At 35.6% G+C, this 23,975-nt stretch overlaps 1 protein-coding gene across 2 annotated transcripts in view; it reads right to left on the bottom strand.

The window, feature by feature from the left end:
• The window catches only part of PLXDC2 (plexin domain containing 2), a 501,202-nt gene that overhangs the window by 226,281 nt on the left and 250,946 nt on the right, over positions 1-23,975 (bottom strand). For both annotated transcript variants that reach the window (XM_043966481.1, XM_043966482.1), the window contains exon 4: positions 13,342-13,411. In XM_043966481.1, coding sequence (XP_043822416.1) covers positions 13,342-13,411 — 70 coding nt within the window. The remainder of the gene's footprint in view (positions 1-13,341; positions 13,412-23,975) is intronic.

Raw genomic sequence — 23,975 nt, 5'->3', positions numbered from 1 at the left:
AAAATAATTCACTGTGTTTTAAAGGACCCCAAGTGATTCCCTTAAAGAGAAGATTTCATTCTGAGCATGTAAAGTGTGTTGAGTTTCATCATAAAGTCCCTAGTTAAGCAGTTACAGAGTCTGGATTCACTCACTTCCCTGAAATTAACTACCCTCAGCATACAATGGGCTTGAATTTGATGGAGTTACTATAAATGTTGTTCAAGAGTGTTTTACTTGATGGAGATGGCCATGACCAGATTCCTGTCTTATTTAATCCAGATGTCTGGAAGATATCTCTTTTTCCCCCCTTCCTTCTCTCTATGAACTTCAACAGCTGGCACATAATTAGAATGTCAGCTGAGAAAGGTCTTCTGGAATACAACATTTGGTCACTTCTCTTAAATAAAGCAAAGCTGACAGAAGACTGCCAACAAAAGCACTTAGGTATTGGGAAAGCTGATAAGGGGCAGACAGAATTGTCTTTCTTCTTAAAGGAAAGAAAAATGCAGAATAAAGAGAAACTTGGTCTACTTAAGAGCACTACTTGGATGAAATGGATGAAACTTTATTGGGAATTGGTTATCTTAAAACACTTCCAAATCACAACAGAGAAGTCCATTCTTCTTACACTGATAAAGTTGAAACGCAGAATGGAAGCAAGTAGCATTGAAAATAATCCCAAGTTTGGAAATCCCAATTCATGATTAGATAGAAAGCCTAATCATAGGAATCTACTGGATACCATATATAATGGATAAGCATTGCTTCAGGGATTACACCAAGCAAAGTGGGTTTTGTATTGAACTATATGATAAAATAATAAATTTAGGGCCAGCTAGGTGTCACAGGGATAGAGCAACTGGCCCTAGAGTCAGGAGCACCTGAGTTCAAATCCAGCCTCAGACATTTAACACTTACTAGCTGTGTGACCCTGGCAAGTCACTTAACCCCAATTGCCCTCACTAAAAAAGAAGAAGAAGAAGAAATAAATTTATTCTCATTTTTCCATTAAAATGAACATTTTTCAGGGCCAGCTAGGTGGTACAGTGGATAAAGCCACCAGCCCTGAATTCAGGAGGACCTGAGTTCAAATCTGACCTCAGACACTTGACACTTACTAGCTGTGTGATCTTGGGCAAGTTACATAACCGTCATTGCCCCAATCAAAAAAAAAATTGAACATGTTCTTTACACTCAAATAAAAGTCAGGACAATTCAGGGAACAAATATAATTTTTCTAAGATTTTATAGGATTTTAGCTATAGATCTGGAAAGCTCCTCTGAGGTCATCATGTTTAACCTTCTTCATTCTACAGATGAAAATCCTGAGTCTCAGAAACATTAAATGAGTTTTCAGGGCTTAATAAGTGGCAGGGATAGATTTTGAGCTCAGGGCTCAGCTTAAATTTTGCAGTGAACATTTTACTTAGTTTTAAAACTATATATATTTCAACCAAATAGAGGAGTACCTAGGTGGCACAGTGGATAAAGCACTGGCCCGGATTCAGGAGGACCTGAGTTCAATCTGGTTTCAGACACTTGACACTAGCTGTGTGACCCTAGGAAAGTAATTTAATCCTCACTGCCTTAAAAAAACAAACAAAAAATCAAATAGATACCTGAAATGAAATATAAATATTTTCAAAGTCATCTCAATACTCAGAATGCAACTGGGGGTGGGGTGGGGCGGGGAAGGTCACTGTTTTAGAATTCTTATTACCATAGACAGTTAGGTGTTAGGAAAAGTGTCAAGCCTGGAGACAGAATGATCTGAGCTCAAATCCAGCTCAGTTACTTTTTAGTGGTATGACCCTGGGTAAGTCACTTAGCTTCTGTTTGCCTCATTTTCCCATCTGTAAGATGGGGATCATATTAGCAACTATTTCCCCAGTGTGTTTGAAGATGAAATGATATAATGTTAAAGCACTTAGCACAGTGTTGGCATGGAGGTAAGCGCTGTGTATGTATTAACTATGACAATAATTATTAGTATTATTCTCTTGTAGCAGGAAAATAACTTAAGGTGCTCCTACTATGTTACTATAAAGTTCTTTGCCATTATTTCATAACTTTATTTATTAGGTTTTCCAATTAATAAGACCTACTTTGTGCCTGTCTATGGAATAAACCTCATTTCAAAGCCTTTGTTGATTTTCTACCAGTATAACCAATGTCATTTCATTAGCCTTGAAATAATTGAAGCAGCAACAACAAAAGACTTACTGAACAGAATGAAATAAATCAATGAAAGTTAGGATAGCGTCAATATAAAGAGCAATAAATAAGACTGATTTTATATATGTTTATAGATTGAGTATTGATTAAGAAATCATATAGAATCTTCCCAAACTAATGAAAAAGGTAAGCTTATACACACATATAAGACTATGTATATATGTATATACCCACATATGTATCCTTACATTTTATTATTGTGTGTCTTGTGTATGTGTATTATGTATGTATGGAGACAGAGGAGAGGGAGGGAGAGAAGGAGACAGGAAGGAGGGAGGGAGAGGGAGAGACATTATCTTTTTCATTAATTTGGGAAGATCTATAAGACTACTTCAGAAATCTGAAACTATTTCCTCCTCTTGTGTTGTTTTGTGTTCCTTATTGGACTTCAGATAAATGTTTTCATATTGATGAAATGGTACATGGAAGAAGAGTGAAAGTGCAAGTTAAGCAATTTTGATACATCCAAGAGTTCAGATCAGCAATGAAAAAATGAGAAATGATTTATCTACCTAGGAATAATGCACATACATACATAAACTGCCTTGTTTTTAAAATTCTGATAATCTTTTAAACATATTTAATTGTAAATTTTAAAATTTCATTCAATATGTACTCTTTTTTGGAGGGCTGTCACAGGTCTAGGATTTCATTGATCCAGGACAAGTACAAAATGAGAAAATTCCTTCCAATCAATTTTGATTTGCATCCAGTCTGCAGAGAGTTGCCTGGGGCCCAAGATTTGTATATATCAGAGTCTGAATTTAAATGTAGGTCTTCCTCCTTAGTAGAAGGAAGATGTCTTTCTGTCCACTATTTCCTCCCTGGCTTTCATTAATTATTAATCTTTCACCATTTAAGAAACATGAAATAACATATATGTCTGACTCCAACCCCTTCTATTTAATTAATTTTCAATTTTCTGGCCATTGTTAAGCATGTTTTCTGGTTTTATTTATTTTGTAAGAGGCTGTGGAAATTGATAATAAACTAATTAAAAGGCAAGGCTCCTCAAACCACTTTGCCACTAGCAAAAACTGGTAATTTGAATAATCACTGTAATAGATTAAGCCAAAGTTTCATTGTGGCCCTCAGGCTATATCTATCAGACTCACAGACTAATCAGGTCATTACCATAACCTCATTAGAGTCTAGCAAACAAAAGAATTGAGCCCATCACATAATTGTGGAATTCACTTTCCCTAAGATGCTTTGTTACAGCACCAAATGTTACTCCACGATTAGAACTGAAAACATGGTTTTGTTAACCTTTGAAATAATGGAGGAATGGGAAAGGTTCCAGAAAGAATAGTGCTTTAGAACATCAGGTTTGCTAAAGAAGGTGACAGTCTCCCCTCGCAATTCTTATGTGATATGTTTGTATGAATTGGGACGGGGGGGACTGTCACCTTCTTTAGCAAACCACTGTATATGTGTGTGTAAACATATACATGCATACACACATATATAAACATATATACATATACACACACACATATGTATGTAATGGAAGACTGGCTTCATATACTCTGCCTATTAGTAGACAGCTGGCATTTACAAGTGAATCTAGGATGAATAGACAGTCTGGATTATTCCAAGTAATCTAAATCCCCAACAACGAAAACAAAATACTCTATCTACAATTAAATGTGCATTGCAAATGCCTAGATTTTTGGTTCAGTTTATTTCACAGGAAACTAAAACTTTGGACAATGTCTTATGTGACCTGCTGGATATAATGAAGCCGATTTCCCAGCTGTGCCATGGGCTGCAGCAATAAGGAAAGACTTTATGGGTCAACCCTGCTATGCTCTCCATAGGTAATCCCAGACTGTTAAAAATTGGATGTCTTCCACATAGTTGGACTCCAATTTAGGAAGACATGTCTTTATTTCAACAAAATAAAGAAATCCCTAATTACAGATGTCCACTCTCCTGATAAATACAACATGATTGATCATCTTAATTATTTTTATCCGAAGCTCTAACATATACCCAAAGCATAAAACAATCATTTTTTAAAGAGAATGTATAGTTGTCAAAATTCCAAACTATCTTATTTCCCATTCTGCTTCAACAGATTTAGACACAATTACACCAAATAATTTACTGGGAGGAAGTCAAGCTCTTAACACATGAATGCAAAGAGTTTTGATAAGCAAAAAGTTTTGATGAAGAAGGGAAAATGTTAAAACTATCCTACTATGCAAAGAAAGATAATCTGCATTTGCTATGATTAGAGACTATGAATATGTACCTAGCATACATAGTATAAATGAAGAAGAAAGGAAGTACTTTGGAGTATGGTTTTCATGAGCAATATGAAATCTGAATCCATCATTCAGTTGCCTCTGTTCACCTTCTTCTTGTATAAGCCTTGCTCTGTAAAAACCATTATGATTGCTATATTGCTGATAAGTCTACAAAGATAAAACATATTTAAAAATTTCAGAAAGGAACAATGAAAGGCACAGGTTACAGTGTCTTGGTGAGAGAACTTGATATGGGGGAAATCATAGTGGTCAGAATGGGAGCAGGCAACATTTTCAGGGTGGAAACTGAGTGGAAATTCAGATGGGCAGTAGATTAGCATCAATACATCATAAAAATCTTCATGTCAATTGCAATGCCCGTCACAGTAGATTCAACACTGGACAAGAAGAAAAGTAGAAAATGTTTCTGACAGACATGGGCAGTTTTCACAGAAGTTTTAAATGTCACAGTGCATTTTTTCCCTGATCCTACTACTTGAGTTTTATTTATTTTTATTTCTTTTAACCTTTAAGCATTGAAATCTTTTGGTTCCCTTTTACTCTCTGGAAGAGTTCCTGTTAAGGCTTTTTGTTTGTTATATTCTTGTTTTTGTCTTAGAGATGAAACTTTTAGAAGTCTTTAATTTTTATCTCCTAAGGGAAATCTCCCCACAGAAATTTTTGTCCTAGCTTGAAGCCTTTCACTTCCATGCCTTAGAGGAACTGAATTATATTTACCATTTATCTGAGAGGTGAGTTTTTCAGTAATCAGTTAGTATTGAAGTGAGATTAGAACTAAATTCTCCTGTTTCCTTTTTTCTGCCATCTTAGCCCAGTGACCATTCAATGTGTAATGAACAAAGGATGTGGCCATACTGATAAACAGAGTTGAGCTTAAATTAATTCTACTGAAATTTCTTCTTTACATAAAATCCCAAGATGGTTAATTGAGCATCAGAGAGGTATGGAATGTTATTATCAGTGATGTGAAGAGAACATCCAAGAGCCAACAATGGCATAGTGCTATATTATAGGAAGAGATATGCCTAGAACATTGATTCAGATCCCCTATTGCTCATGAGAACCATACTTCAAAGTACTTCCTTTCTTCTTCAATTATACTACGTATGCTAGATACATATCCATGGGCAAAAATTGACCCCTCCTCCCATGATACTGTTAATGAAGCATTTCCTATAGACAGGTTCTTAATGTTACCTTTTATCTACATTCTATTTAACTCTAAGAGAATCAACAAATCTCAGATTTGGAAGAATCAGAAGTCATTTAGTTAAACTATAGCTACAGGAACTACTTCTACAAGAGAACCAAGTTATCAGAAATTGTTATTGAAGTTTGCTTATGAACAACACCCACTAGCTCTGAAAGCAGCCTAATCATCATTTTTCTCCTTGTAAAAGTGCTCATTGTCAGGAAGGAATACTTTCCTTAAGATCAAGCCTAAATTGTTTCTTCTCAATTTTATTCCATTGGACCTAATTTTACCCTCTGGAGTCAAACAACATAGAAGTAATTCCTTCTACGAAAAGAACAACTATCATGCCCATCTTAAATCTTCTCTGTTCTAAACACTAATTGTGCTATGTTAGCAATTTTAAAGGGCTTTTCCATTCTGTTTGCCTTCCTCTGGATGCTTTAGATAAATCATGGTACCAAATTCCCTTGAAAGAGTTGGAGCCAAGATGACAGAGAGAAGCCAGGAAGTTGCCTGAATTCTTCCCAGTTTCCTCAAAACAACATTAAATCAAGCCTCTAAACACATTCTGGAACTACATAAACTACAAGAAGACAGAAAAACACCATCTTAAACTTGAGATAATTTAGAAGACTTCAGGACAGGTCTGTCTCACTTGGGCAAAAGGGGAAGGCAGCACAGCTCAATGCAGCTCAGAGCAGTATACTGCGGAGGGGGTCTGGGCAATGTCAGCAGGAGACTCCTGGCTACAGCAAAAATAAGTCACTGAGGCCCCTTGGTCCTGGCTCAGAAGGCTCATGGCACAAGAGGCCATTTGTGAGACCTGCCAGCACTGGCTGAGGGCAAACTGCCAGCTAGAGAACAACCCACAGGACAGGTATGACTTGGCCAAGCCATCCCAGCACAGGGAGAAAGCCTAGGGCAGTGAGGAATCCAAAATCCAGAGAGGCCTTAGAGCAGAAAGCCAGGGACCAGGCCCCCTATCCCTCAGCAAAAGAAGCTTGCAACAGTAGCCCCTGTGCCCCAAGAGCAGACCTCAACTTTATAAGTTTAAAAATAGGCTACAATATGAGTAAGAAACAGAAAAGGGACCCTTACCATTGACAGCTTCTATGGTGACAGAGAAGACCAAAACACAAACTCAGATGAGGAAAATACTGTCAAAATTCCTACATGTGAAGTCTCAAGGGGAAAGATGATCTGGTCTATAGATATAAAAGTCTTTTTGGAAGAGCTCAAAAAGACTTTAAAAATCAAATGAGAGAGGTAGAAGAAAAAGATAGGAAAAAAATGAGAGTTATGATGGAAAAACAAGCACAAAAATTAACCAAAGAAAACAATTCCTTAAAAAATACAATTGGCCAAATGGAGAAAAAAAAATCGGCTGAATGGAAAAGGAGATGCAAAAGCTTACTGAGGAAAATAATGCCTTAAAAATTAAAAGTGGCCAGATGGAAGCTAATGACTCCATGAGACACCAAGAATCTATCAAGCAGAATCAAAGACTGAAAAATAGAAGAAAATATGAAATACCCCATTGGAAAGACAACTGACCTGGAAATAGATCAAGGAGAGATAATCTAAGAATTATTGGACTACCTGAAGCCATGATCAAGAAAAGAGTCAAGACACAATCTTCCAGGAAATTATCAAGAACTGCCCAGATATTGTAGAATCAGAATATAAAATCATCATTGAAAACATCCCATTGTTTACCTCTTGAAGATACCCCAAAAGGAAAACTTCAAGGAATATTGTAGCCAAATTCCAGAATTATCAGGTGAAGGAGAAAATACTCCAAGCAGCCAGAAAGAAACAATTTAAATATCATGGAGCCACAGTCAGGATTATACAGGACCTGGCAAGGGGGCAGTAGATAGTGCAGAAGATAAACACTGGTCCTGGATTCAGGAGGACCTGAGTTCAAATCTGGCCTCAGACACTTAACACTTACTAGCTGTGTGACCCTGGGCAAGTCACTTAACCCTCATTGCCTGCCAAAACAAACAAGCAAACAAAACACACAGGACCTGGCAGCTTCAACTTAAAGGATTGCAAGGCTTAGAATATGATACTCTGGAAGGCAAAGAAGCTTGGATTACAACCAAGGATCAACTACCCAGTAAAACTGAGCGTTATCTTTCAGGAGAAAAGATGGACATTTAATGAAATAGGGGAAATTCCAAGGTTTCCTAAGAAAAGACCAGAACTGAAAAAAAAATTCAATCTCAAATATAAGATTCAAGAGAAGTTTAAAATGTAAACAGGGGGAAAAAAAGTTATTCAGTAAGGTTAAACTGTTTTCATCCCTATGAGGGAAGATAATATTTTTAATCTTGAGATATGTGTATATATATATATATATGTGTGTGTGTGTGTGTGTGTGTGTATGTATTTATATATGTTATATCTAACACATATATAGGGTATTGTTACTAAATAGACTTTGATGTGATGATATAAAGGAACTTAAGGGACAGAATAAAAGAAAATGTGGGAGGAGAGGGAAGGTGAGGTGGAATGGGGTTAATTATATCATATGAAGAGGCCAAAATAGTAATCAATAGAGGGAAAGAAGGGAGAGGTGAGCATTCTTTCAACCATACTCTTAGATATGGTTCAAAGAGGGAATAACTTATTCACCCATTTGTTTAAAGAAATTTAGCTTACTCTTCAAGGAAGTAAAAGGGTAAGGTGAAAAGGGTGGTGATGATAGAAGGGAGGACAGATTCAGGGGAAGAAAGGGGAAAGAAAAAGGAAGGGTGACTGATAAATAGAGGGCAGATGAGGGAGGCACTTGTCAGAAGCAAACACTGGTGAGGAGGAATAGCGTGAAAAAAAAGAAAAAAGAGTACAAACAAGGGGGGGAAAAGAGGATGAAGGGAACTACACAGTGATAAAGCATGGCACCCAGAACTGACCACAATATTCCAGATGTGACCTGACAATGGCTTAATATCACAAGACTATAACCTTTCTATTCTTGAAGATCATGAATCTTCCTAAAATATCATAGATTGAATTTACTTCCCTAGCCACCATATCACATAACTCATTTTGAGCTTAAAAGACCACTAACACAACAGATCTTTTTCAAGCAAACTATGCCTAACATTCCTCTTCTATATATAATAGTTAAAATGCATTTTTCTCATCTTTCCTCTCTTATCTTTGTTTATTTTTTGGTTTTGTTTTTTGTTTTTTTTTTTAAAGTGAGGCAATTGGGGTTGTGACTTGCCCAGGGTCACACAGCTAGTAAGTGTTAAGTGTCTGAGGCTGGATTTTGAACTCAGGTACTCCTGAATCCAGGTCCAGTGCTCTATCCACTGCGCACCTAGCTGCCCTTTATCTTTGGGTTTTGTTTGTTTGTTTGTTTTGGTTTTGTTGTTGTTGTTGTTGTTTTTTGCTGGGCCATGGGGGTTAAGTGACTTGCCCAGGGTCAAGCTAGTAAGTATAAAGTGTCTGAAGGCCGGATTTGAACTCAGGTACTCCTGAATCCAGAATCAGTGTTTTATCTTCTGCACTATCTAGCTGCCCCCTATCTTTGTTTTAATAAGATAATTGTATGAGGTTTATATATCCATTCTCTAGCACCTAGAACAATACTTTGATCATCTTTTGTGCCTTAACAACTATTTACTGAATAAATGAATCAATCCTTATTTGCTACACATAAACTGTACATCACCAAACTATGTCAGAAATTTAAATGTTGAAGATTTGTAATGATCCTTGATCCTATTGCAATGGAATCCAACAAATGCCCAAGATCTTTTTTTTTTTTAATGCCTCCCTTTGTATGAACAATAACAAAAAATTTCTGAGTGAACTAACTATATAATGAACATTGTAACTTTGAAAAATTAATCTAGCAATTTGAGTTTCATAAATATTTTTTCTTGAATTATCTGAATAATTATATCAGTCCCATTGCATCTTCTCTTCCTCTCTCATGAATATAGACAAAAATCATCCTTCCCCCTTTTACTCATTACTATAATTGGTGGAGAGGTGGAGCCCATGTTCAAATAGCCATCAAAGAATTTACACAATGCTTCAAACAACTCTTATTCAAATTTTAGGGTTTAGCCCTTGTAACGATTGGAAAAACGCCACCTGCTGGATACTTACTGTAGAGGAGTTCTGCCCATGAGGGAAGGTCTTTGAGGGCAAGACCAGGAGTCAGGAAGTGACGCGGGCTAGTGGGAGGAGGAAGGAAGAGACTGGCGCTCAGTCTCGCTCCTCTTTCTTTGGACTCTGGTGGAGAGCGGAGCTAAGAAATGTGCTCTCCCTTTAATAGATAGGAATCTAGGCCTTTCTCTCTCTCTTTACAAATTCTTCTTTTCCTTAATATAAATGCATTAAAAAGCCTAACTCTTGCTAAAGCTAATAATTTATTGGCGACACTCATTAGATATTTTTAAACAGACTAGCCTAGAATTTTAGCCCTTAACAGCCTGTATTAAAGGATTTAAGATGCCACATTTTAGAGGGGACTACATGATCATCTAGGTGACACAGTGGCACCCAGGCCTATAGTTAGGAAGATTTCCCAAGTTCAAATCTGGCCCTCAGGTACAAACTAGCTGTGTGACCCTGGGCAAGTTACTTAACCCTGTTTGCCTGAGATCTTCATGAGCTGAGGAAGAAATATCAAAACTACTCCAGTATAATTGCTGAAGAAAACCCCAAATGTGCTTATGAAGAATTGGACGTGACTAAAAACAACAACTTGAGCAAAATAAAATCATCTCAGACTAGATATAAATTAAAAAAAAAGAAAAATTAATTTTAGACCTTATTTAACCTGTATAAAATTTACGATAAATGTCGTTCTTTATGTAAAATTAACATCCTCTTAAACAACCTTCTTTCATAACGTTATAAATAGAACTATATTTAAGGGAGGCTCAGAAGAATCCTTGGTTTACTCTTTTAATATATGAAAAAGGCAATTTCAAAAAAGGATTTATATTTTAAAAGAGACAAATGAATACTTTCATATTCTACTATCAGTGGACCAGAAATGAGATGGTGAATTTTTACAATTCATTTTTCAAATGATTTATATGGAACGAAGATTGTGAATACTCGAATGCTTAATAAGTAAGCATTCATTATAGAAGTCTATAAATAACTGACCTGACATTTGTCTTTGATTTCTACTTTTAACTAGTGACTTGGATACACTGTTAAAAAATAGGTACTCTTTTAGAAAAATGTTATATCTGTGATTCAAATAAACTACCATTAAATGACTAGAAGATTTTTATAATTTTAACTGTCACCTGTCATGTGAAGATTAGAGGCAGTACCGATAATTCAATACACTTTTGCAATTTATATATAAATTTAAATTATTGTGTTAAAAATGGACAAAGGAGACATCTGAAGCAACTGGGAAATTAGATTAGAAGGTATCAAAGAACCTTTCCATTGATGTTAGGAGATAGGAGGAGGAGATGGGGATGTAAATTTCCCAAAATGTTTATCTACACAGTTCATCAGAAAATCATCAGAAAATGAAATACACTTTCCATTTCACTTGACTGTATATTATTCAAAAAAGAATATATGAATAAAGTATGGGAGGCTTCTCATTCTGGAAGATTCCTCCACCTCTTATCTGTTCATTCCCCTAAGAACCTCCATTTTAAGGAAGGGCCCAGGCTTGCATGTTCCACGGCTCCCTTCCTCACTGGATTCTGCTTTGGACTCTCTGAACTGCTTTCTCCACTGTCATCCAATGAGGTTACCTTCTTCCCCCACCAGCATCTTTTCACCTTCCTTTAATGCACTGCCTTCCTCCATTAGAAGGTAAGTTCCCTGAGGGCAGGAAGTTTATCTTATTTGCTTGCATTAAAATTCCTAGAACTTAGCTTAATATTTGGCTCAGAGTAATTACTTATAAAGTTACTCACCCTACATATAGGCCTTCAGCAATGAGAGAGACAATTCATATTGTTTTTTTTTTTCTTTTTGTTTGTGGTTTTTTGGGGGGGGGGCATCAATGAGATTTAGGTGACTTGCCAAGGATCACACAGCTAGTATCTGTCAAGTGTCTGAGGACGGATTTGAACTCAGTCCTCCTGAATCCAGGGGCAGTGCTTTATCCACTGGGCCACCTGGCTGCCCCCTCCATGTCTTTTTCTAGTAAACTTTGTAGCCTCTCATTTTAATTTTTTTTTTAGGTTGTAAAAAAGGAACACTTTCTTTTTTTTTTTTGCTTCTTCCTTATTTTGTTCACAAACAAAAAATTATGAATAAGTGACTTCCCAAAATTTTGAAGACTTTTAAAAATAATGGTGGCTGGGGGATAAAAGCCACGCTGTAGACAAATCTTATTAATTTCAGACTTTTAAAGAATGTGGCTTATCTGCTGCTTTTTAAGGGGGTAGCATATTTGTTCATATACATTTATGTATATATACATGAATTCATATGACAATAACATATGATACAAATAATCTTTTCCTTTCTTGTAGCCCTAACCAATTACAACCCAAACCTAGGTGTCAGATTCATAAAATCCCAGAATATGAGAGTGTAAGAGACTTTAGTAGTCAATTATTTCAAGCCATACTGGAAAAAAACTCTACTAATATATTTCTGATAAGTGATAATTCTTATGATTATATCCTATTCCTTCCGGTCTTTGGAAGATTGCCCCATTATACTTGAAGACAGCTTTAATTGTTAGAGTTTTTCTGATCTTAAGCCCAAATTTCTCTCCTCACAAACTTTACTCATTGGTCCAAATTCCTACAAGTTTTCTAATTAAGATGTACCAAAAATGAACAACATGAGTCATTGTAAGATATCAAACTCACCCTCTGAAAAGAAACATGACTCAAAATAATGGCTGTTTGGGGGAAAGCTGTTATATAGCACTTGTTTCTCTGACAACAAAAAGGTACTCTGGTTAGATTCTCCCATCATACACTGAGTTCTGTATCTCTCTATTTCCTTCCAATTTTTCCCTTCTTTTTATCTTCCTCCTCTTTTTCTTTTTCCTCTCTCATTTTTTCCTCTTTGCCCACCAGTAGCAATCCATGGGCATTTTGTTTAGTTCTCCTAGTGGTAGTGAGTAATAAAAAGAATGCTGTCTTCTTGGCCAATCCATAGGAAATGATAATTGCCCTGGCATAGTGCTTACAAGCTTTTTATTGGCCTCCAAGTTTGGGAAAGTGTATCATTAGGAAACCTGACTCCAATTATTCAAGGATTATTTTCAAGTGAATATCACAACTGAGTTGTTGGCCAGCATATGTGGATTCAAAGTGGAAGGGTGGGGGAAGTTTTTAAAAATCAACACATTGACAGAGGGAATGAACACACAAAAAAGAATAATGTCACCAGCTTCCTCAGACTATTTTACTTCATGGTTTCATTCCAATTTCCATCCATCAGTTAATCCAGGAATGGAATTAAAACTTGGAAGGAGAGGATGAAAAACCTGTGCTGAAAATTATTAATGCTGTCCATTTTATTCTACTACAAAGCTTTTCCTGTAGTTTAACCCTTTTCTGGATTAAGTGGTTGTCTTTATAAAAGAAAACACATTTTTTCCCCAACAAATACTACACTTTCTCTTTTTAAATTACTGTAGTAATATTTGGGAGAGTATTCAAAGCAAATGGGCAGAAATCTACTTACCCCCAGTTGCCACAGTGATTTCACGTAGAAAATGGCCATAAAATGGAAAATCGAAGGACAGATTCACTCTCTGCAAGGAACAACACCAGAAAAGAAAAATCAATAATCCGCAGAATAACAAATATATATGAAAACTTTTAAAATGTGATGTTACAAAAGAGTTGAGAAAATGGACCCCTGTCTTAGTGTGGAGGTAGGAGGATAAGGGTGCAGGATAATGCATATGCTGTTGGACATGAATGATGTGATGGTTGCTTCTACTGAACTCTCCCTCTCCTTTATTTCTTTTCATTCTTTGTGTAGGGGATGATCAGAGAATAGAGTAGAGGAAAGGAATAATTAGGAAATGAAGGTGATATAATTTATATATATATATATACATATATATACATATATGTGTATGCACACACATGCATACACACATATCAATAAAATATGCTGTGGTTTTCTTCTTATAAATGATGCTTCCTTCCTTGGTATTTGAAAAGTGAAAAGTCATTGATGAAGGAAAAAATAGGGCTTAGAAGTAACTTAATATTCTTGAAGATTGGCAAAGCAATCACCTAGTTTCAACTCATGCTTGTTACCATAACCCCCTTGTTTTTCAGACTTCTGCTTATGTATACATACCCAGGTCCATCAGTTACTTGGCGGGGGATAAGGAGGGAGAAAAATAATTATAACTGAATTGAATGTTTGAGACAGTTTGTTTAATTCATTTGATTATTTCCCCCAAGATTTGGCCATCAATACAGTGAAAAAGGATTGTTAACCCCAATTTCCTCACCAAAAAGGAACTGGATTGTGCAGATATCTACTTAAAGGCACAGTAGGGCTGATAGTACCCTGTTGCCTTTCTCTGCACCTTGTCATGAAAAGCAGGCTTTTCTTTATAGGTCTCAAAGGATAGGGCAAGGGGAGACAGACCAGTCATAGATCTGTGTGAAGAGTATACATCCTTTTTTTGTGTGTGTAAACATATGGTGACCCCCACCTCTTGCTATCTCTGTAATGCAAATGTCCTTCCAGTGTGATGGAGAGACTGTTATAGAACACTGTCATTTTAAAGGACTTAATTGAGAATAACTAAAGGTCAACAGAGAAGCATATGGTAAGCAAGAGCAAGCTACAGTGCACTGTAAACAGCTATCAAGGAGAAGTTTATGTAAAGGATATTAGAATATATACATGAACAAAAAGAGAACATGAATTAGTCACCAGGAAAAGATGAAGGATAAGTAATGGGCAACTGTGGTAAGCATGTATCATCAATGTCACAGGAAAATATTTCTAGCATATTGCACATTCCCTTTCCTCAACTCTGGCAAGGGAGAACTTGTGGGGGGATTTGGATGAGAGTCACAAAGACCAAGATAGTAGTAGTATGGGTTACTGTACAGAGTTACCCATCTCCATGAGCTCATCATACATTTGAATTTGAGTATGGTGATCCCTGTGGCACTGCTGAAGAACAGTTTTTATCATGTCCATTTTAAAGTTTCTGTTCCTCAGTTTTGTAATTCATAACAATTTAATCCTGCAAATATTCATTTAAATGCCTACAATTTGCAAGACATAAATCTTATAAAATGATGCTGCCCTAAGTAAGTGAAAATGTGGAAGGCTTGACAAAGGATGACATCTCATTTTCTTCTGTATCTTTAAAGAATTATTAAAAGAATGATCTTTTTTCCCCAAGGGGAAGATTGAGCCCTATGGATATCTATATTTATATTATCTAGTTTGAAAAATCTAGTTAAATTAGTTTGAATTTTAAAAGAAGTGGCCTAGTTAAAATCCAGGGTATTTCTTGCTATTAATGGAGAAAGAAAGTGAGTTGTAACAAGGACCTCATGTTGAATAACATGTGACTTTTTAAGTGGAGGGGTCATAGGACTGTCTGGCTGTTTAGGTTTAAAAATAAGTAGTGATTGCAAACTGGTCAGACTTTGGTTTGACTCTGAAGCAGCTTTATAATCTTTTAGCCAAAGAAAGGAAAGAAAGAAGGATTATTAACCTGCCTGCTATATACCAAGCTCTTTGCTAAGCATTTTAGAAGTACCTCATTTGATTCTCACACAACCTTGTATTTTATCAATTTTATGAGTTTCCTAGGTGGGAACGAAAGAAGACACACATATCTCATGGCCAACTCTTTGAAGAAGATCTTCTTGATGAAGGTAGCAGTGGGATCTTGAATAATTAAGATTTTTGTAACAGAATTTATGCAAAGGAATTTATGTAAAGGATATTAAATTGCATACAAACAAAAAGAACATGAATTAATCACACGGGAAAGATGAAGGTTAAGTAATGTCCAACCTGTTGTAAGCTTGTATCCTTTTCATGTCATGGGAAATATCTCTAGCATACTGTACGTTCCCTCTCTTCAAGGCTGACAGGAAAAATTTGTGGGAGGATTTGGATGAGTGTCACAAAGATTGCAACCACCAAAAGCAATGGCTATAATGTGAAAACCAAATGGCTACTAAAGATCTGTGTATATGTATCTGTCTCTGTCCCTCTCATATATGTATATGTGTATACATATATGCATATATACATACACATATACACATGTATATTACATATGTATACATATACATATGTATTATATATAGGGAGATCTATATTTAGATCTCTCTATCTCTATCTCTGTATATATATATATATATATATATATATATGAATGATAGGTTTTTAGATTGAATCTAGCCTTTTTTGGTATTCAACCAATGATTGGTTTCTATAGCCATTTGAGTTTTTTAATGACTTCTTTGGCATGAAATTGATCATTCATGAATTACAGCAACTTTCAATTAGGTTTTCTTTCCTGTTTAATGAAAGCTCCACTTTGAACAAGGATTTATCATCCCTTTTTTGAGTTTTCTAATGAAACAAAAAAAAAAACATTTTCCACTGTGCTCACTAAAAAGAAAGGGTATCAAAAAAAAACTTAATAAAAATGATTTGTACATCTGAGTCAGCTAGGTGAACTGGAAAGAAAGCTGTCATCAAAATGAAGACCTGAATTCAGCCAAGAAATTTATTGGTTATGTGATTCTGGGGAATTATTTAAGGTGCATCAGCCTCAATTCCATCATTTGTAAAAAGGAGATAATAACTGTACCTAGCTTATATAGTTGTGAGAATTGTATGATATAACTTCTGTAGATGTGTGCTGCAAACCTTACAACAATGTAAAGGTATTGGCTACTGTTATTAGAGCAAAACTGTACATAAAGGAGAAAACTAGTTAAGGAATTTTATAAAAGCACAACAATATGAAGACATTAGATACTGGGTTCTTAAAGGATGAAAAAAAAGTTCTCAAAACTCTAGCTTCTGTAAGAGTCTGGAAAGAAATAAATGCCCAGCAAAAAATGTTTTACTTCTTCAAGGACCCACTGCTATCTCAAGAACATCCTCTTCCTTAAAGAGTTGGCCAGGAGACGTGTGTGTGTGTGTGTGTGTGTGTGTGTGTGTGTGTGTGTGTGTGTTTTGTCTTTCACTAAAGCAACACATAAAATTGATAAATACCAGGGTGTCATAAAGATCAAGAGAGATATTTGTAAAATGTTTAGTAAAGAGCTCAGTATATAGCAGGCACTTAATGAATCCCTTTTTCTTTCCTTCCTTTGGCTAAAAGATTGCAAAGCTTCTTCAGAGTCAAGCCAAAGTGTGAATTTTAAACACAATTGAAGGGTCAAAATCAAATAATTTCCCTTCTCTTTGGCCTCATTTTCATAGTAAAGATCAAGGGGATATACTAGATAATTCCTACTGTTATTTCCAATTCCAAGGTAATGATTTGAGGTTTTGTTTTATTTGGGAGGAGGGGAGGGGAGAGAAGGGTGATTTTTAAACCACCATTTCATCTCTGCCCCAAAAGCATCTATTTGTTGTAATGATTATCACTTCACCCTGATTCATCAGTAATCAGGATTTTTGTTTGCCAAAAGGAAAGAAACAATTGACTCTAGGACCTGGTTATCAAGAAAAATAGTTTAAATAAGAAATTATCCAATGCCGGGCAGCCTTTACCCTGCCTTTAAACATAGAATGTGCAAAGTGTGTCCCAGAAAGGAGATAGTAACAATATGTGAGGGTAATTTTTTTTTTCCTGTGCAGCATAACAAAACATATAATGTTATTCCTGCCTTAACTAACTTTTTGCTCTCTGGGAGGAATTTGACAGGACATGCACCATTGGGCCAGTGGTTGGAAACAGAAGATCAAAATGTTCAGGGTGGAGGGGATAATCAACATGCAAATTTGTTGGTGGGGATTTATCACTGCTTTCAAACAAAAGTAGTGCTCATTGAATTTATTTCCTGAGAAATACCAGCCTCTTTAGTGTTCATTCCTATCTGCTTGCAGTATTAATTAAGTTTATGCATTTACTAGCTGATGCTTTTCACAGAAAGAATATAAACAAGAGTAATTTTCACAATCACTTGATGAAGTCTCCTATGACTTGAAAGTTTAGAGTATGGGAAATTGCATGAAACTTTAGAGTATGGGGAATATTGCCAAATTGTTTGATTTGTCACATTTCTAGTTTTGCTGTAGTTATTGGGAAGGTGAAACATCAAGTGTCACCCAATAGCCATAGCAACACTATATAATTCTGAGAATCAACTTGGTTAGTTGGATTCATACAATATTGTCATGAACATGGCATTGGTCTGTTTGAGGGAGGCAAAGAGTGAAACAAACTATGTCACTCTTTACATGTCAATTCGACTCTCCAAAAAAGAGCTGCATCTAGGTTATAGAATAGGAGGAAACTTGGAAGTCATTTAATCTATCCCCATCATTTTATAGCTAGCCAAATTACCGAGGGGCAAATAGTTATTAAGCTTCAGAGACAGAGTCAGGATTCAAATATTCTTGACTCTAGCTCAATCCTCTATGCACTGTACCACCTAGCCCTTCAAATGCATTACTTAGAAAGCAAATTATTGTATTTTGGTTCATGGGAATTGTGCTTGAGGATCACAATTTGGTCATGAATCACAGCTTTACTCTTTAGGAGATTGGATTAGAAGACTTCTTGGGTCTTTGCTGTCTCCAGTATTCTATAACTCAAAAAGGGAAGAAAAAGTTATTGTTGTGACCATAGTATCTCACATGCACTTGCTGTAAATTCAAGCCCAATCTCTTTTTTCCCAAAGAGCTTAAGTATGATCACATCTATTCATCATAAAGCTTTAAAGTGATATCAAAGTGCACCTCTTAAAATCTGTAACTGGTAGGGATCTTCTGCATCAGGACCCTACACAAAAAGTCCTTCTAATGCTTGGCCTTAATACCTTACCTTCTATTATTTTAACTTCCTTTTGATTTCCTTTGGTTAGACAGGGTTTGTAGACTGGGGTGAACAACCCCTATGCCCCAACGAAGTATACATGGTAAGATTTCAGGTGGTTTGAGAATGACTTTCTAAAACAATGTAGGGCAACTAGGTGACGCAGTGGATAAAGCACTGGCCCTGGATTCAGGAGGACCCAAGTTCAAAGCCAGCCTCAGACACTTAATACTTACTAGCTGTGTGATCCTGGGCAAGTCACTTAACCCCCATTGCCTTTCAAAAAAAATGTAAATTGCATTTCAATATGAGTGGTTCCCATGCAAACATCTGTATTTGATATTATGTATTTAAAAGCATTATTGTGATTTTTAAAAAAAGCTGATTGCTAATAGTAGTAGCTACAATTAATATTATTATTTAAGGTTTGAAAAAACTCTTTACATATATTAGCTTTTATCCTCACAAAAACTCTGTGAGGTAGGCGCTTTTATTATCCTTATTTCACCATTGCAGAAACTGAAGAAGATAGAAGTTAAATGATTTACCAAGTATCCCATGGATAAAAGCATCTGATATAGGATTTGAACTCAGGTCTTTCTAATCAACATTCTAACCAGGGCAGTGCCTAGCTGACTGCTATTTCCTCTTAACTTGCAAAATAAGAATAATGGCTGAATGTGCTTTACTTTTAATGCTATTTAATCTTTTTTTTTTCAAGCTAATTATCTTTTAACAGTTGCAGATAGTATTGCTTTAACTCAAAATAATAAACTTTTCATGGTAGATTTTCAGGTAGTATTACAGTTCAGATACGGGATAATTTAAAATATAATTCATACATTACTCACTAATTTACCTACAGTTACACTGTTCCTTCTTAATCAATGCCATAGCGGGTAGCTAAGTGGCGCAGTAGATGAAGTACTGGTCCTGAATTCAGAGGGACCTAAATTCAAATCCAACCTCAGACGTTTGACACTTTCTAGCAGTGTGACCCTGGGCAAACCACTTATCACTTAACCCTCATTGCCCCACAAAAAAAAAAAAAATCAATACCTTGAAAAATGTGAAATTAAAAAAAAAATCCACATAGCTTGAATTTTATTGCATTTAGTTTTTAAGGTACTTTATATATACTATCTCATTTGGTCCTCACAAAACCCTGGGAAGTAGAGGCTATTTGTATCCTCATTTTTCAGATGAGTAAACTAAGAAAAGTTCGATGAATTTCCCAGAATAACACAGCTAGTAGGTTTTTATTCTGCATTTTAACTCAGATCTTCCTGACTCGAGGGTCAGTACTACTCTATTCACCATTGCACTTATTTAATAAAGGTATATGAAAATACACTAAAATATGTTAATATATTAATCTCTCCCAATAAATCTTAATCTCAACTAAAAAATAGTAAACAATCTTCTTAACCTTTAAAAGCCAATACTTTATATAAGAATATAACATGTTCTTTCCTTGTTATATCAGTTATTCAGGAACAACACATGCTGTTTTTATTTTGTGAAATTTTGTTAGGAATTTTTCCCTTGGAAAATAATCATGTAAAAATTGATATCATTTAATAACTTCCAGATGAGAACACTTCTCACAGTCATGTTATCTAAAATTAGATTTGTTGTAAATCCTCATCGGCCCACAGAGAGGACTCAGAGGAGAAGAATGAAAATGGGTTTGAAAATAGCAGCAAGTATCAAAGGCTGGAGTAATTGTGATTCTTTGGACTATCAAAGAGAAGGTGGAGGGGTCATTTATCAGCAGTCTTTAAGAAAATGAAAGGTTATCATAAAAAAAAAAAAAACAAACCCTAACACATTACTAATTGAATTTAGAGAATCTGTGTATATTTAACAACAAAGTTGGATAATCATCTACGTGACTTGCTCTGTACTCAGCGTGTAGGCCCCTTGTAGCTTCTATACAGCTGCTATATGATCAGAATACAGTCATCATCCATATACTTAGGACTTAATAAAATGGGGTAGGTTTAAAACACAGCATATAGCGGTAAGATGATGAGGCTTAGTTTAGCTTTAAGGAAGAAGGCAAACATTCTTGCTTCTGAGGTTAACTCTCAAATGGATTACTACGGGATCATCTTCCTTAAAAGCCTTTGACCTTTGTACAGACCCAGTTTCCCCATCTTTTCGATGAGGCCAACAAGTTTAAATTATCTTCAATGGGGCAGCTAGATGGCGCAGTGGTTAAAGCACCGGCCCTGGATTCAGGAGTACCTGAGTTCAAATCCGGCCTCAGACACTTGACACTTACTAGCTGTGTGACTCTGGGCAAGTCACTTAACCCCCATTGCCTAAAAAAAAAAAAAAAAAAAAATTATCTTCAATGTTCTTGTTATCCATATAATGGTGTATCTAAAATGATTTTTACCAGGTTCCATGACTCCAGGGAAGACAGAACATCCCCCATATGACCTCTTCAAAAAGAAAAGAAACAACTCTCTTTCCTATTATCAGCTGTTCTGAGGAAGGGCATAAGACCACATCGTTTTATCAGGACTCTATATTTTCCCTAATTTTATTTTAGAAAGGGGGGAAATCAGGTTATTAGGTAAGGAAATAGATATTTTTTTTAATCTAGGTGGAGGAGGATAATTAAAACTTGCACTCGAATTCCCATAGCTCATGTTTAAGCAGAATGGTATGTTGCTATTCCTCATGCTGGGGTAGTAGTTGTCAACATGTAGAACAAGGACCTTTTAATAAAAGATCATTGCAAGGAGCCTATCTTAATAAATGATTCAGGATGATAAATAAGCAAGTAGTGGTTGAGTAACTGATACTCCTGAAGCATGGGTAGGACCATGTCTATCCTTAGCTCAGAAAGATTCAGTATCTTTTTTTTTGATAGATTTAGTTAATAGAAACATAGAAGACCATTGTTATGAAAATAATCTGGGAGTCATAGGGGACTTCAAGTTCAAAATGAATCAGCAGTGTAATGTGGGAGTAAAAAGAAAAAGCTGTTTTAAAAGGTGTGTGTTCTTTTTCAGTTGTTTCAGTCATGTTCACCTCTTAGTGACCCCATTTGGGTTTTCTTGGTAAAGATATTGGAGTGATTTGCCATTTCCTTCTCTTGCTCATTTCACAAATGAGGAAACTGAGGCAAACAGGGTTAAGTCACTTGTCTAGAGTCACACAGCTGCATTCTTCCTAACTCCAGGTCTGACACTCTATCCACTGTACCACCCAGCCGAATTACCACCATATAATGATGATGTCAGGAAACTGAAAAAGCATTAATAAATAGAATTTATTCAAGTCAGCTATTGAGAAAATGAATATATATATATATATATATGTATATACATGCAACCATATTTCCTTTCTAATTCTCATATATAGGATTTTTCTGATATCCAGGTAATGCTAGGCTTTGTAAAACAATGCCAGTGGAAGATGTGACAGTGGCTGTGGAATTGAAAACAGATTGGTGTAGACCCGTAGAGGGCTAGTGTGGTTTTGCCATAAGGCCATTTTAACTACCTGTGGTGACTGCTAGGTTAGATGTAAACTCATTCTTATTATTAGTAGTGGTGGTAGTAGTAGTCATAGTAGAGATACAGCTACTTTGAATAGAAAGGTTGTGTGAGCTATGTTAACCCCCAGATTAGTTAAATCACAGATCTCTTAAAGTTTTGAAATAATTTGTTCTTAGCAATTTCTCTTACCTAAAGGATCGGAAAATGAGAAGTGAAAAGCTCAAATATGATCAGCAAAATCCCTGGACATAAACCTTTGTCCATTTATGACAGATGAATAGTCAGCGAGAAAAAGGTAGAAGGCTCCAAACTGAGGAAATGTAAAATGTTCTATATGACCAAGCAAATTCTGGGGTTTATTTTATGCTCCCTGGTCAATCTTAATAAAATTAAGTTATTGCTATCTCTAATTTTGTATTTTTTTCTTGACATTCATTCAATAAGCCTATTTAAAACTATCTACTGAGTATAAAACCCTATTTGAGGTTTTAGGGGTATTAAGATAAATTTTGCTAAATGTTCTTGTCTTCCAGAAGCTGATATTCTCCTACTCTCCTTAGTCATTTATTAAATTGGCAAGACTACATTTGAACCATAGTTTTAATATGGATGATATAGTTAGTTCAAGTCTTCCATTTAACTCTAGGAACATGGAAACAACACAATTAGAGAGAAATATATATACATATAAATATATGTACACATACACATGTGTATGTGCATACATATATGTGTGTACATATACAAACATGTACAATTATGTATGCAGACAAACTCTCATGTGCACACACTCTCATTCTCTCACACACAGACAATACACATACATACATATGAAAGAGAGAGAGAGAGAGAGGGAGGGGAAGAGGAAGGGGGATGATTTTGTGTGTTTGTGTCCTGGTTATAATCATCTTTATACAAGGTCACAGTGATGATGGAGAGCATATCCCAAATACACATGAATTAAAGTGCTTCCTGGCCCAATTTTCTTCTCAAATGTCTATATCATTTTAGGGCCCTAAAGAGAACATGGATTGAAATGACGCAGTCATCTTCCATATCAGCATGACATCTGTACCATGTCCCTTGGCCCTTTGAAAACAGGTAAGGAAGCTAAATACAAAAAACCTTGCATATCTGTATAAACTGGGAGATGTTCTGCTTCTAAAAGTCTACCCCTAATAAAAATTAAGAATATGAGGTTTCATATTGATTAACTTGATTTCCTTTGTGAATTTGATCAAGTCCCCTTTTGATTTCCTTGCTGATTTGCCCTTAAAAAAAGAATAGAGAGAGAGAGAGAGAGAAGTACAAAAGGCTCATTTCACAGAGCTATGAAGCATAATTAATACCAATTATTATAAACTACTTTGGGAAATATTAAGTGTCATGTAAATGGTGACAATAATTATTATCTTTACAGAAACTGTTCTGATACTTCTTGTAAAAATTGCTTCTTTGTCATGCTTTCTCCCTAGTATACTAGGGCTTTATTTGTTTCCTGATAAACAGTGGGTCTCAGAACAGTAAGTCCAGTAGGTGAATGGTGGACTCATATTTTCATTTTCAAATAACAATGCAATCTAAAAATAGAAAGATACCTAAACAGTGAACTTGGAAGAAAAATAAATCCATGTTTTCATACAAAACAATTATTACTTCTCTAGGAAGACATTAGTATTTCAGTCGCTGAACCAGAGAAATTGTGGTGTCTGTTTTCAGTGTAAGGGAGGAATTTATCTGTATAAAGAACTGTAAGTTACTGCACTCTAGCTTCAATTAAACATGTTATTGGGATTTTAAAACATGAT

Source organism: Dromiciops gliroides, chromosome 5 (assembly GCF_019393635.1).
Source record: "Dromiciops gliroides isolate mDroGli1 chromosome 5, mDroGli1.pri, whole genome shotgun sequence".
Lineage (NCBI taxonomy): Eukaryota > Metazoa > Chordata > Mammalia > Microbiotheria > Microbiotheriidae > Dromiciops > Dromiciops gliroides.
The sequence above is the reverse complement of the archived record's forward strand: the minus strand, read 5'-3'. Positions and strand labels throughout refer to the sequence as shown.